The sequence below is a fragment of the Oncorhynchus keta genome, chromosome 34 (assembly GCF_023373465.1).
Source record: "Oncorhynchus keta strain PuntledgeMale-10-30-2019 chromosome 34, Oket_V2, whole genome shotgun sequence".
Classification (NCBI taxonomy): domain Eukaryota; kingdom Metazoa; phylum Chordata; class Actinopteri; order Salmoniformes; family Salmonidae; genus Oncorhynchus; species Oncorhynchus keta.
In genome coordinates, this window is record NC_068454.1 from 41,183,369 (window position 1) to 41,199,571 (window position 16,203).

General features: G+C 44.3%; 1 protein-coding gene across 7 annotated transcripts in view; it reads left to right on the top strand.

Annotated features, from left to right (window-relative positions):
* LOC118366683 (kalirin-like) overlaps window positions 1–16,203 on the top strand; it is a 259,805-nt gene that overhangs the window by 204,632 nt on the left and 38,970 nt on the right. For 6 of the 7 annotated variants that reach the window (XM_052493888.1, XM_052493891.1, XM_052493892.1 and 3 more), the window contains one exon: window positions 11,697–11,943. In XM_052493888.1, coding sequence (XP_052349848.1) covers window positions 11,697–11,943 — 247 coding nt within the window. Of the gene's footprint in view, window positions 1–3,382; window positions 3,478–11,696; window positions 11,944–16,203 lie in introns of those variants that run through there. The other variant, XM_052493894.1, reaches the window with a different exon arrangement.

Here is a 16,203-nt window from a genome sequence, read left to right on the forward strand (position 1 = left end):
TGATTCCTAATTTGCTCTTGAAAAAAATGGTGTGTGAGAGTTAAAGGGAGGGTTCATCTAATTGACATGTTTGGGTAAAATTCCTCTTACCTTGAGTTGTCTATGTAGGCCAGTAGTGACAGCATCCATGATAATTAGTTGTTAAATTTAGCTACCGGCAGTAGTTCGCATGACTGATGGACAATATGTTTGGTTTCCAGCACATGTACATTTCATCGCGTCAATCAATCAGTGGTTGCGTTCCACGTCATCGATTGTGCAGTCGGGCGTCAGATTGCTTTATCTATTATGTTTTTAGCTGATATGTTAAATACCTAGCCAGGGGTTGTAAGATCTGTCATGTGTTTTTCAAATGTATTTATTATCTCACCTTTATTTAACCAGGTAGGCTAGTTGAGAACAAGTTCTCATTTGCAACTGCGACCTGGCCAAGATAAAGCATAGCAATTCGACACATACAACAACACAGAGTTACACATGGAATAAACAAAACATACAGTCAATAATACAGTAGAACAAAAGAAAACAAAACATCTATATACAGTGAGTGCAAGCAAATGAGGTAAGATAAGGGAGTAAAGGCAATAAATAGGCCATGGTGGCGAAGTAATTACAATATAGCAATTAAACACTGGAATGGTAGATGTGCAGAAGATGAATGTGCAAGTAGAGATACTGGGGTGCAAAGGAGCAAGATAAATAAAGAAATACTGTATGGGGATGAGGTAGGTAGATAGATGGGCTGTTTACTGATGGGCTATGTACAGGTGCAATGATCTGTGAGCTGCTCTGACAGCTGGTGCTTAAAGCTGGTGAGGGAGATATGAGTCTCCCGCTTCAGAGATTTTTGCAGTTCGTTCCAGTCATTGGCAGCAGAGAACTGGAAGGAAAGACGACCAAAGGAGGAATTGGCTTTGGGGGTGACCAGTGAGATATACCTGCTGGAGCGCGTGCTGCGAGTGGGTGCTGCCATGGTGACCAGTGAGCTGAGATAAGGCGGGCCTTATCTGCATTGTAGTTGGGTAGGAACTCAACCGTTGTTGTGAAGCTGGTTGTTGTCTTAACTTTTGGAAGATTTCCCTCCCTATGACCTGCTCCCTCTCTCTCTGGCCTCAACGCCACTGCAGCTGGGTCCTCCAGCCTTCTGTTGTCTTGGAGAGCAGCCAGGCTTGGGTGTCTTGGCCTAGGGTCCCGTTTTCCCCTCTGTTCTGGAAGGTGGAGAGTGGTGTACGAAAGAGAGAGAGAGAGAGAGAGAGAAGCTGCTTCCCCAAACTCTCAAATGGTACCTTATTCCCTATATAGTGCACTACTTTTAACCAGAGCCCGATGGACTAAATAGGGAATAGGGTGCCAGTTGGGACGCATGCAGAGAGAGAGAGCGTGGCCTGGCCAGTCCATTGTGACGCCCTGTGACCTTTTCACACAGTACGCCCACACTTTGCCCCTGCGCTAAATGTCACTCTGCCACACACAGCAGAAAGATAGACTGGGCTCTAGAAATGCCCTAACAGAGTGACAGGCAAATCCTCGTTGAGCTTGTGATGAATAGGCGTGATTTGAGGGAAGTTTATGGAACAGCCGAGTGTGTTTGTTGCTTTCTCTCTCGGTGGAGGATGTCGCAACTAAACAATATTATTTCATTCCTTCTCAAGGTGGGAGGGTTGTCTTGTTGCTCTTTGGAAGGCTTTAAACAGAAATACATTTCTCAGTGCTGGAGCTCCCTTATAGTTCATTGCAATTTCCTTAAGCTATATTCCAATGCTGCATGCTGTTATGAATAGCCAAGGGAAGGCTGGCTATAGAATTCCCCCAAAAAGAAGTTCCTAACACCAAACCCGGTCTAATTTGAGCCGCCAAGTGTCACCGACTGACTGTCAGGTTTTTTTCTTTTCTCTCTTGATATTTTTTCCTCATGGCGAGCCATGTCAATTTTTCCACAGACTGTTTTTGTCTTGGAAATGACTCTTTTCCTGGTGCTTTTGTGGTCTCTCTAAGCCCTTCCAGCGTTGTCGTCTGGTCCAAGCTGACAGTTAGCCACTCCGCACAGACGCAGAGAGACACGACATCCCTGCTCACACCCGACCACCCTGCTGTGACTGTCACTGTGGGAGGATTTGTTTTCTCCCTGCATGGAGATGGAACGGCTAGTCTGCATCTCAAATCACACCCTATTTCCTGTGGGCCCTGGTCAAAGAGAGTGCACTGTATAGTGAATAGGGTGCCATTTGCCATTCCTGGGCTTGTCTTGCTGCCGTCTGTCTCCAACTCATGTGCAGTGTATATATGGCGAACGATTACAAAGAAAGCAGCTAGGAAGCCTGCTGCACATCATCACATGGATGTGTTGTTGGATCACTCCCTAAACCAAGGCTGTGCCTCTCTTCATTACTGTACGTTGACTAAATCAAATCTATTATCCCCTTCCTTCATCCCCGGCTCACCATATAATGAAGCTGTTCTCCAATCGCCACCACTGTTTCCGCGAGTCATGAGACTGGCCTCGTGCTCCTCGGATGGGAGATGAGGGTTGTCTCTCTCTCTCTCTGTCTCTCTCTCTCTGTCTGTCCTGTCTGTCTGTCCTGTCTGTCTGTCCTGTCTGTCTGTCTGTCTGTCTGTCTGTCTGTCTGTCTGTCTGTCTGTCTGTCTGTCTGTCTGTCTGTCTGTCTGTCTGTCTGTCTGTCTGTCTGTCTGTCTGTCTGTCTGTCTGTCTGTCTGTCTGTCTGTCTGTCTGTCTGTCTGTCTGTCTGTCTGTCTGTCTGCAGGAAGGACAGCTGTGGTTCCATTTGGGCTTAGCTGTGCTGCAGGAATATAGAATATATGCCACACCCTCCCTCTGTCTCTCAGACACACACTTTCTCTCTCCACAACACACACATGCTGCTACCCCCCCCCAAGATGCTCTTCTGCTTAACAAATGGGTATTTTTATATGTTAGCTAGGCCTTCTATAAGACAATAAATTCACCTTTATTAGCATGAAATAAATATGCTCTAGGCTCTGCTGATCCTTGGTTGGGTGCACACATGCAGTAGTGTGTTGTGACCCGTCGTCTCTACTACTCATAGTAAGCCTGTGCTAGAGGTCTTCATGGGTCCAAGTAGGACCCGATTAACCTGGATCCGACCCGAACGTTGAACCTCTGGTCCATGTTGGGTCCTGTTTGATTGTCATCGGGTCTCTGGTATATACAGTTGATAGACCCGAGACCCAATGACAATCAAACGGAAGCCCTTCTGTCGAGGGTCAACAACAGGATTTCGTACCCGGTTGGGACCCGTGAAGACCTCAACCACAGGCTTTCTATGAGTAGTAGAGACGACAGGGTCATAACACACTGCCTGTCTCCCTGTCTGGCTCAGCCAATCAAAGGAAAGAGCTTGAACTGAGCTTAACTCTGCAGCACAGACCGAGAGAGCAGAGCAAAGAGACACCATGCCCAAGTGGATGAGCTTTAAACTTTTCAAGGAGAGCAGTCGCGTAAGTAACCAGACACTAGCTTTTCTCCCAAAGTAGCTCAGAACATTTTAAAGACCTTCTTTGACATTTAGAGAGGGTTTTGGATAGGCTACGGGTCATTTGTCATTTTAAAATGTGTCCTGCCAGATGTCTACTGTGCTGTTTTTTTGCCAAATCTATTGATGTTATGGTTTGCTTGATCTTCGACTTTTTAAGATTGTAATTCTAATGTCTAAGTCACACATGCGAGAGTCCAAACTGTACATGGCAGTATATATATAGCCTCTACCTATTCACCAAAAGTAGATACATATATATATATATATATATATATATATATACCGTATGTCACCACATAGGCAATATCATTCATGGGAGTCGTATTGTAGTCACACGAGATGTGTTCATGTGGCTAGAGTCAGATGGCTAAAGGAGCAGAAGCACATGGCTGTGTCGAAAGGGAGTTCCTTCCCCCACGTCCCAGTAGTAGAGCAGACTGCCGGGCCAGTCGACACAGGAAGCAGGCTATTAAGTTAACTGCCTCAGTGAGATGAGTACGGACTGACTTACTGACGTTCTCGAAGGTCCAGTTGCATCTCTCTGGAGTGGGTCTTGGCATCCTAGCAACGTGATGACAGCAACAACAAAAACATCCGTCTTGGTCGGGAAGATTTTCCTTCGAGAAACTGATCAAATAGTGTTGAATTCTAGGATCTTTATGGCTCTGGCTCAAGGCAGGGTTGCAAAAGATCAACCCCTATAATGGCTTGTGTCTGGTCTACGCTATGCACCTAGTTCAACTGAGTGTATACGCAGACTTTGGTTGAAATACTATTTTAAATTAATTCAAATACTGCATCTGTGCTTGGTTAAGCTGGCCTTTTGCCGTGGAACCGATTTAGAAAAGTCCCAACAATGTAAACCAGAGAGGATTGTGGTTTTTGCAAAAAATAAAAAAATTAAGTACTGTAAATCACCAAGACTTTCTTTGAATTATATGAAATCTGTATTTTAATGTAATCAAGGTGTGAAATGTTATTTTCTAATACAATCTTATTTTTGGGCTTATTTGTGGTCAATTTGCTTTGTACAACTTCTTTTAATTATGTTTCGGCCCCCCGACCATCAGCTTGAGACAAAAATCGTCCGACTGAATTGAGTTGACTGCCCCTGGTGTAAACGCCTGCTCTCTAGGCAGGCTAAAGGAAATGATCAAGATTTCAATTTGAACCCAGGTCTGTAAGTAATTTAATATTGCCTGACTGTAGGAGAGTGAGTGAGGCTGTGTTGACATGACTATGCAACAGGCGTGTGTCTTTATGAGGCAGCGCTCGGCTGACATTCAAAATGAGATTAACACTAGTCTCCGAAACATCCTGAATACTACAGGAGTAAAAAAAAATAGGGCGTTGATATTTTCCCCCCTCATGGATACCCTGTCTACTGTAATTGTCTTATAGGCCTAGTTCCATTTCAGTTAAGTATGAATACAGTCAGTCTGTCAATTATATATAACTTATAGGCCTATGTGTTACATTTGTTCTTCAATGGACTCCCAGACTTTCTTATGAATCATAATAAAATTGAAAAATAAACAAAAATGGAAGACAACGGACAGTAACAGGGAGGGACTTGCCCAGTACTAAAAACTTGTTTTTTGGGTTCCATTGCAGAATGCTTTGCGACGGTGTGCACTAATGAATATGACCCTGACCATTGTTTAACGTGCGTACCCTGTACCCTTTCGCATGGCCGCATCTCTGGCCGACCTGGAGATCCCTTAGCAACAGTTCCCGTCTCTCCCCGGGTGGAGGTGACCTAATACCCTGCAGATGGTGTCGAGGGGAGATGAGATGAAGGCTTGTGTCCCAAGTGGTACTCTGATCTCTACATAGTGCAGTACTTTTGCCCAGAGTATGGGCTATTTGGGATGCAGCCGAGATGAGATGGACGGGTCCGGTCACATCTGCTGCAGCTTAGACCCAACATGTCATGCCAGCTCCTATCTACCGTATAGCCTCCAGATCTATGTCCCAAATGGCATGCTATTCCAAATATAGTGCACTACTTTAATCCAGGGCCCCATGTTTAATCTTTTGCAGCTATCTGATGTAAAGAGACCTCTAAATAATGCTCTTTATTTTCTGTGTGGGTCAAAACTGTCTACTCGGCTCTCAAAAGCAGGGTTATACATATACTGTGTCCCACAACCCACCCTTTTATCTAAACTCAGCAAAAAACAAACGTCCCTTTTTTCAGGACCCTGTCATTCAGATATAAGGGTTTAAATACTTCTTCCCAGGCTTGTTCAATGAACATTAAACAGTTAATGAACATGCACCTGTGGAACGGTCATTAAAACACGAACAGCTTACAGACGGTAGGCAAATTAAGGTCACAGTTATGAAAACTTAGGACACTAGAGAGACCTTTCTACAGAAAAATACCAAAAGAAAGATGCCCAGGGTCCTTGCTAATCTGCGTGAATGTGCCTTAAGCATGCTGCAAGGAGGCATGAGGACTGGCGGTGTGGCCAGGGCAATAAATTGCAATGTCCGTACTGTGAGACGCCTAAGACAGCGCTACAGGGAGACAGGATGGACAGCTGATCGTCCTCGCAGTGGCAGAACACGTGTAACAACACCTGCACAGGATCGGTACATCCGAACATCACACCTGCGGGACAGGTATAGGATGGCAACAACAACTGCCCGAGTTACACCAGGAACGCACAATCCCTCCATCAGTGCTCAGACTGTCCGCAATAGGTCCTCACCAGACATCACCGACAACAACGTTGCCTATGGGTGCAATCCCACCATCGCTGGACCAGACAGGACTGGCAAAAAGTGCCCTTCACTGACGAGTCACGGTTTTGTCTGACCAGGTGTAATGGTCAGATTTGCATTTATCGTCGAAGGAATGAGCTTTACACTGAGGCCTGTACTCTGGAGCGGGATTGATTTGGAAGTGGAGAGTCCGTCAGGATCTGGGGTGGTGTGTCATCGGACTGAGCTTGTTGTCATTGCAGGCAATCTCAACGCTACGCGTTACAGGGAAGTCATCCTCCTACCTCATGTGGTACCCTTCCTGCAGTCTCATCCTGACATGACCCTCCAGCATGACAATACCACCAGCCATACTGCTCGTTCTATGTGTGATTTCCTTTAAGACAGGAATGTCAGTGTTCTGCCATGGCCATCGAAGACCACAGATCTCAATCCTATTGAGCACGTCTGGGGCCTGTTGGATCGGAGGGTGAGAGCTAGGGCCATTCCCCCCAGAAATGTCTGAGAACTTGCAGGTGCCTTGGTGGAAGAGTGGGGTAACATCTCACAGCAAGAACTGGCAAATCTGGTGCAGTCCATGAGGAGGAGATGCACTGCAGTACTTAATGCAGCTGGTGGCCACACCAGATACTGACTGTTACCTTTGATTTTGCCCCCCTTTGTTCAGGGACACATTATTCAATTTCTGTTAGTCACATGTCTGTGGAACTTGTTCAGTTTATGTCTCAGTTGTTGAACCTTGTTATGTTCTTACAAATATTTACACATGTTAAGTTTGATGAAAATAAACTCAGTTGACAGTGAGAGGACGTTTTTCTTTTCTTTTTTTGAGTTTAGTTAGTGCACTACTTTTGACCAGGGCCCATAGCAAATAGGCTGGCGTTTGGAACAGCCATTGCATTCAGAGGACCCTGATTTAGCTTACTTTTAGTACTTTCATTGTCCAACTGTTGGAGATGTTGAGTATTGTTATGATTATTAATTGGGAATGCTTGCACTGAATCTTACCATATTGTAGAGCTGTTGCTTGGCGTGCAATGACCTTTTGATGAACAAGTTTGCCGGATTTCACAGACACAGTAGTTGATTACCACAGCTTGACTTGGAAAGTGTTGATGATTCATTCAACTTATCAACAGCTGGAAAAAGGCATGTCACAAGCGTTGTAGATAATCATTTGGTGGGTTATTTGCCTCTGTTTCTCCTCTGTCTTTACCCAAACTCCTCGAAGTGACTGAAATAGCAGCTATTTTCTATATAAAAGCCCTATGATGATGAAACAGTCTGCTTGGACAGGTTCCCCCACAGCTCTGGAAACTCAGACACTACCATTTCCTGTTCCCCTTAGACGGCACGGCTCCGACAGCCACACTGGAAACCAACTGCTATTTAAACACAGACTGTGTTCTCTTGCTCTTTCTTGCTCTCGCTCTCTTTCTCTCTCCCCTTCTCGCGCTCTCTCTCTCTCTCTCTCTCCCTCTCCGTCTCTCGTTCTGCATCACAACACACAGGAGCCAGATGTTCTCCTCACGGTGTTATTTAAGCAGGTTGCAACTACAGTCATTACTTGAGGTGGCGCTAACATGGGAAGAGTCCTGTATTTATGATTTGACTCCGGCCATAATGTTTTGGGGTTTTCCAAATCGGTTAATGTCTCAAACAAAAGTTGGTTTTCTTTGCCATGTCAAGCATAGGAGGTACAGTGTGTCCTGTTTGGGATACATTTTACTGCATGGGCCTTTTCATTTGTTTGTCGGGACTCTGAAGTGGTGTTTGAATATAATGCTTCAACCATAATCCTTAGGCCCATCCCAAATGGCACCCTAGTTCCCTATAATAGTGCACTACCTTTGCTCTCCCTTAACCTTCCGGTACCAATCATAATTCATGATAATTGAGCAAAATACCAGTCTCAACGTCAACAGTGATGAGGTGACTCCGGGATGCTGGCCTTCTAGGCAGAGTTCCTTTGTCCAGTGTCTGTGTTCTTTTGCCCATCTTAATATTTTTTACTGGCCAGTCTGAGATATGGCTTTTTCTTTGCAACTCCCTAGAAGGCCAGCATCCCGGAGTCGCCACTTCACTGTTGACATTGAGACTGATGTTTTGCGGGTACTATTTAATGAAGTTGCCAGTTGAGGACTTGTGAGGCGTCTGTTTCTCAAACTAGACACTGATGTACGTGTCCTCTTGCTCAGTTGTGCACCGGGGCCTCCCACTCCTCTTTCTGTTCTGGTTAGAGACAGTTTGCACTGTTCTGTGAAGTGTGTAGTACACAGCATTGTACGAGATCTTGAGTTTATTGGCAATTTCTCGCATGGAATAGCCTTCATTTCTCAGAACAAGAATAGACCGATTAGTTTCAGAAGAAAGATCTTTGTTTCTGGCCATTTTGAGCCTGTAATCGAACCCACAAATCCCGATGCTCCAGATACTCAACTAGTCTAAAGAATGCCAATTTTATTGTTTCTTTAATCAGCACAACAGTTTTCAGCTGTGCTAACATAATTGCAAAATGGTTTTCTAAGGGGCTGTCTAGCTACAATAGTCCTTTACAACATTAACAATGTCTACACTTTATTTCTGATAAATTGTATGTTATTTTAATGGACAAAAAATGTGCTTTTCTTTCAAAAACAAGGACATTTTCCAAGTGACCCCAAACTTTGGAACGGTAGTGTATTTATCAATGAACTCTGTCAGGCCGTTTTCTTATATAAACAAAACAAATTGGTCAGGGAAACTGACCCTGTCTGGGTATTTTAAGAGAATTGCCCACGAGATTTAGGCTTAAGAGTTCTGCCCCTGAAACAATCTGTGTTTACCATGCCCATGTAGACAAACTCGTCGTACAGTCCCTGCTATCATAGTGAGCTCTTTAATGAAAAACCGCTGAGGATCAGTTTGTCAAACTTTAGAATAGGGGGGGGAAGAATGTAGGGAGTGAGGAACCGCCAGATGATGCTGACAGAAAGCTATGGGTGGTCGAGACGAGTGGGGGAGGCTGGATCATGGTTTCCATTGGGATGGGTCTGACCTGTGTGAGGATCATCCCTCACACAGGGGTGTGTTCTAACTCAGAACATGAGCCTCACTTTGTTCTGTTGACGCTAGATTGGATCTGCTTCAGTCAGCCTGTTTAAAACCTTGAACATGATCATAGAGAAGGCTGCGTCCCAAATGGCAGCCTGTTCCCTGCTTTTGACCTGGGCCCATAGGGCTCTGGTCAAAAGCAGTGCACTGTATAGGAAATCGGGCACCATTTGGGACATGGCTATGGAGAGGGAGTGCTCTTGTTTTAAACAGCTCTCTGTGGGAGTGGATGATTTGTGGAGTGTTCCTGTTCCTAGTAAGAGATTGGAGTTGATCTCCATTCAAGATGACCTGAAACACTTCCCTCCAACTGGGTTTGGTTGCTGGTCAAATATGTTTTGTTATTGAAGGAGTCAACGAAGTGATGTGATTTAGAATCCCCTCTGTTTCGAACCCCCATAGTAGACAACCGAGAGGTAACTCAAGTGTGTGTCCTTGATCTGTCCGACATTGGACTTTGTTTGTTCTCTCTGTGGCAGTGTTGAGTACTTGCTGGGTTATTTCAGGCTAGGGTTGCAAATGTCCGGTAACGTAAACAGAACTCTTGGTTGATTTCCTGCTTACAAGCAGATTTCCAGCTTATTCCCTAATGATTCCGGGAATCTTCCAACCAGGATTTCTGGAAAACTTGGGAATTTTGGGAAATGGACCAGGAATTTTGCAACCCTAATTCAGGAGTTCTTATCACGGCAAATACACATAGGTTTGACTACACTTCCTCTTAGACTGCTACTCAAGTTGTAACAGAATGTGTGCTCGTACCTGCTCTCTTTGAACCCTGTCACACTCCCATCTGACTGTGCAGCTGGCTGAATTTAAGGACTCTCCTTCAATCGTCCCAAATGGCACCCTATTCTTCCCTATGGGCCCGGTCAAATATGGTGCACTAAATAGGGAATGGGGTGCAATTTGGGACTCAGCCCATGTCGGGTTAACCAGAGTAGAACCTCGGAGCATATGATTGAGTTTTGAGGGGACTCGGAGTGACAGCTCGAGGATTGAGACTATTTTTCATTTCCCAAGGTGGGAGGTTTACTGACTTCAAATGGATTGCTAGCTAGATGATACCAGAGAGTATTTTCCTCAGCCAGAGAACATTCATAATTTGTTGGAGACTAGTGATATCCTCATAACTGGGAGGCTGCAGTCATTTATGACTCTCGTTTATCAAACTGGTGTAGGTTACGACCGTTTCCCCAGGTAGAGTTATAATACGTAGGGCTACGTCACAAATGGCACTCTATTCCCTATATAGTCCACTACTTTTGACCAAAGCCCTATAGGGCCTGGTCAAAAGTAGTGAACTAGGCCTATGTAGGGAATAGGGTGCCATTTGGAACGCATGCATATAAACACCAGACGACCATGATCTACAGGCCTATGGTTCATTTATTACCTCACTTCAAATAATAAAATATTTGAGTGTAATCATTTAGTGGGTGTAAATATTATGACATGACTTCTCTCTCCAGAAACTAAGCTGATCTCAGATACTGATAATGGGTTAATTATAAGGTCACCTGTAATCTCTCGTGAACAGGCCGTTAAAATGACATTTTTGTTGGTTCTGGGTTGCTGAGATTAGGTCAACTGTGTTGAACAGATATTGGATGTATGTTGTATAGAGTAACTGTTGAGTTTGAACCAATTTAACACCTGCATACACACCAGTCTTTGATATGAAGCAATGTTTTAAATGTCCTATCGATTTATATAGAGGTGTATTAATTGTAGTTGGTGCTCGTGTAATATACTGTGGTGTGATTCAAACTCTGACCCCGGTGCCTATGAATGATAAAAGCAGTGGAGTCTGACCCTGTCAGTCAGTCATAAACTATATGAAGTACACACCTGTTTCACTTATATCCAATAGCATTTCATGACGGGGCACACACTTACACTGACCTTAACCATGTTCTGTTCCATGGAAGGCATGGGTGGGCAGCCCAAATGGCACCCTATTCCCTATATTTAGTGCACTACTTTTGACCAGCGCCCTGTGCACTAAAAAGGGGATAGGGTGTCTTTAATCCATTTTTCCCCTGATAGTTTGTCCCCTGGTTTGATGTCTGAACATTTTTTTGTTGTTGTTCGTTGTTCTATATAATCCGCTGTAATCCCGCAACTGGGATAAGTGTTTTTATGGATGTGTGCATGTCACTCCACGAAACTAATATCTGAATACATCTCACAACCCCACATGGCTTAACCTAGAACCTGAGCTGTGCACTTACCTTCCTTTTCTCTGCTGTGATAATGAGACTCGATTTTTAAAAAATAAAAATAAAAATTGTGTCAACACCCACTTTGTTTTAAGACCTTAACTCACTGTTCTCTCGGTCTCTTCCTGTCTCACAGCTCTCTGGAGGCTGTGAGTTGACGGTGGTGCTGCAGGACTTCACGGCAGGTTGTTCCAGCGAGCTTAGCCTTCAGACGGGTCAGACGGTAGAGCTACTGGAGAGGCCCAGTGACCGCCCGGGCTGGTGTCTGGTGCGGACCACCGACCGTAGCCCCCCTCAGGAGGGCCTGGTGCCCAGCTCGGCCCTCTGTGTCTCTCACTCCCGCAGCAGCGTGGAGATGGAGTGCTTCTTCCCCACAGGGAAAGGTAAGGACCTCAAACCATTTACTGTTGTGGGAAAAAAAGTAAGGAAAGTGCTCCAAGGATATTACATTTTACATCTACATTACATTTAAGTCATATAGCAGACGCTCTTATCCAGAGCGACTTACAAATTGGTGCATTCACCTTATGACATCCAGTGGAACAGCCACTTTACAATAGTGCATCTAAATCTTTTAAGGGGGGTGAGAAGGATTACTTTATCCTATCCTAGGTATTCCTTAAAGAGGTGGGGTTTCAGGTGTCTCCGGAAGGTGGTGATTGACTCCGCTGTCCTGGCGTCGTGAGGGAGTGTGTTCCACCATTGGGGAGCCAGAGCAGCGAACAGTTTTGACTGGGCTGAGCGGGAACTGTACTTCCTCAGTGGTAGGGAGGCGAGCAGGCCAGAGGTGGATGAACGCAGTGCCCTTGTTTGGGTGTAGGGCCTGATCAGAGCCTGGAGGTACTGAGGTGCCGTTCCCCTCACAGCTCCGTAGGCAAGCACCATGGTCTTGTAGCGGATGCGAGCTTCAACTGGAAGCCAGTGGAGAGAGCGGAGGAGCGGGGTGACGTGAGAGAACTTGGGAAGGTTGAACACCAGACGGGCTGCGGCGTTCTGGATGAGTTGTAGGGGTTTAATGTCAGTAGATCTTTATAGATTGAAGGTGCTCTTTGGCTAATGGGTTAATTGGCCAACAAAACCAATAAGGACCCTGCACCGTTCCTGTAATTACAATGGCCGTGTCTGAATACTCGTACTTCTGTTCGAAATGTTAGGCATTTTGGGTACGCGAAAATAGAACGTTTTATAGTGTGTGTGAACTTCTGAACATGTGGTATGCTTTAAATGCCAGGATGTCATGTTCATTTTTGGCTTTTTATCTAGTAGAATTCGCTGCACACTATTGAGGAAGAGAATCATCTTTCCAGACTCACGTGTGTTTGACAACAGCTGATAATTAGATAAGGTGACTCGCTGTACCAGAATGAACCAATGGCGGGAATCAACGCATCCTCTACTGTGCATTAGATGATGCGTTCTCAGTATAGAGGACCTTAGTATGCTGATATCTCTTGCCTATTGTGCTCATTTATACCTAAGAGTACGTTCTCAATAGTATGTAGTACGATAGTACACAGTATGCAGTTTAAGTAAGTAGTAGGCAAGACAGATTTTGGACATGGCCAATGCCTTTATTATGTTGACGTGTTCAGTATATCAAAATCTGAGAAGATTCTTAGTCCTCCTTGTTTCTGAAAACATTGCACTGTTTTATTTGGCAGCATGGTAGTGAGATACTGCGCTTCCTATCTCTCATTCAATGTCAAAGATGTGGAAAGATTTCAACTGTTCTGCCTGTGATTATTATTATTTGACCATGCTGGTCATTTATGAACATTTGAACATCTTGGCCATGTTCTGTTATAATCTCCACCCGGCACAGCCAGAAGAGGACTGGCCACCCCACATAGCCTGGTTCCTCTCTAGGTTTCTTCCTAGGTTTTGACCTTTCTAGGGCGTTTTTCCTAGCCACCATGCTTCTACACCTGCATTGCTTGCTGTTTGGGGTTTTAGGCTGGGTTTCTGTACAGCACTTTGAGATATCAGCTGATGTAAGAACGGCTATATAAATACATTTGATTTGATATTAATATACAATACCAGTCAAAGGTTTGGACACACCTACTCATTCCAGGATTTGTCTTTATTTGTACCATTTTCTACATTGTAGAGTAATAGTGAAGACCTCAAAACTAGGAAATAACACATATGGAATCATGTAGTAACCCCCCAAAAGTGTTAAACAAAGCTAAATATATTTTATATTTGAGAATCTTCAAAGTAGCCACCCTTGGCCGCAATGACAGCTTTGCACACTTTTTGTTTTGTCTCAACCAGCTTCATGAGGTAGTCACCTGGAATGCATTTCAATTAACAGGTGTGCCTTAAAAGTTAAAAGTTAATTTGTGGAATTTCTTCCTTAATGCGTTTGAGCCAATCAGTTGTGTTGTAACAAGGTAGGCATGGTATACACAAGATAGCCCTATTTGGTAAAATACGAAGTCCATATTATGGCAAGAACAGCTCAAATAAGCAAAGAGAAATGACAGTCCATCATTACTTTGACTGAACTTCGTCTTAATCTGGAAAATGTCAAGAATAGTCGCAAAACCATCAAGCACTAAGCTGAAACTGTCACTCATGAGGACCGCCACAGGAAATGAAGACCCAGAGTTACCTCGGCTACAGAGGATAAGTTCATTAGAGTTAACTGCACCTTAGTAACAGACACATCGCAACTTTAACTGTTCAAAGGAGACTGCGTGAATCAGGCCTTCATAGTGAATTGCTGCAAAGAAACCACTACTAAAAGGACACCAATAATAAGAAGAGACTTGCTTGGGCCAAGAAACACGAGCAATGGACATTAGACCGGTGGAAATCTGTACTTTGGTCTGAGGAGTCCAAATTTGAGATGTTTGGTTCCAACCTCTGTCTTTGTGAGATGCAGAGGAGGTGAATGGATGATCTCCACGTGTGTTTCCCACCGTGAAGCATGGAGGAGGTGGTGTGATGGTGTGGGGGTGCTTTGCTGGTGACACTGACTGGGATTTATTTATTGATTTAGAATTCAAGGCACACTTAACCAGCATGGCTACCACAGCATTCTGCAGCGATATGCCATGCCATCTGGTTTGCGCTTAGTCCCACTCATTTGTTTTTCAACAGGACAATGACCCAACACACCTCCAGGTTGTGTAAGGGCTATTTTGACCAAGAAGGAGAGTGATGAAGTGCCGCATCAGATGACCTGGCCTCCACAATCAACCGACCTCAACCCAATCGAGTTGTTTTGGGATGAGATGGACCGCAGAGAGAAGGAAAAGCTGTTAACAAGTGCTCAGCATATGTGGGAACTCCTTCAAGACTGTTGGAAAAGCATTCCTCATGAAGCTGGTTGAGAGAATGCCAAGAGTGTGCAAAGCTGTCATGAAGGGGGGCTAAGAATCTAAAATTATAAAATAGGTTTTGATTTGTTTAACACTTCTTTGGTTACTACATGATTCCATATGTGTTGTTCAATAGTTGTTTGTCTTACTATTTTCTACATTGTAGAAAATAGTAAAAATAAAGAAAAACCCTTGAAAGAGTAGGTGTGTCCAAACTTTTGAATGGTACTGTACCTGCAGCAGATATTTCATCATCGTTTCATCATTGTTTCACCTGCTACGGGCATTGCATGATTTTAAGTACTTGGAAGCATTTGTTTAGACAATCCAACATCTCCTGGTGCTACCTGTAGAGGGAGGTGTTGGTTGTCACTAGGATTAGAGCCAGGTTGGTTTGACATTTGACAGCTTGGGGAACATTTAGCCTCTGACGAGCACTTGACATTTTTACCTCAGTACAACATCCGTCTCCACTTAGACCACTTCAGAGAGGGTTTTCAGCTCATGCCGCTGACACTCTGTGATGTACTGCCTCCCTGTTTTCCTTGACAAATGTAAAAGCTCTTTAGTTAGGACTTTAATGAGGCTATCTCTGCCATTGTAAAATGTTTTGTATAGGGAACTGTAATCTAGACGGAACACATCCTGAACCATTTAAAAGGTACAAGAGAGTAAATAATTTACTTTTAAGATGTTTCTCTTTGTGCATTTGTGTTTATTGTTGAAAGGTGGTCGTGTTGACAGATACTCCTCTCATTAAACGCTTTACTGAATTGAATTAACTCTGTAGAATGAATTGCTGAAATTACTCAATTATAAAGGTATCCATTGTTCAAATTAAACTTTAGAGTTGAATAGAAGAGCATACAGAAGTCTATCGAGTTTACATGGGGGTCACTATGTCACATTACCCATTAACACAACAATGAGCACAATCAAATTTATCAACCCATGAAGATCTGGATTTGGAGTCACACCTCAAAATTAAAGTGGAAAACCACACTACAGGCTGATCCAACTTTAATGTAATGTCCTTAAAACAAGTCAAAATGAGACTCAGTAGTGTGTGTGGCCTCCACGTGCCTGTATGACCTCCCTACCACCCCTGGGCATGCTCCTGATGAGGTGGCGGATGGTCTCCTGAGGGATCTCCTCCCAGACCTGGACTAAAGCATCTGCCAACTCCTGGACAGTCTGTGGTGCAACGTGGCGTTGGTGGATGGAGCGAGACATGATGTCCCAGGTGTGCTCAATTGGATTCAGGTCTGGGGAATGGGCGGGCCAGTCCATAGCATCAATGCCTTCCTCTTGCAG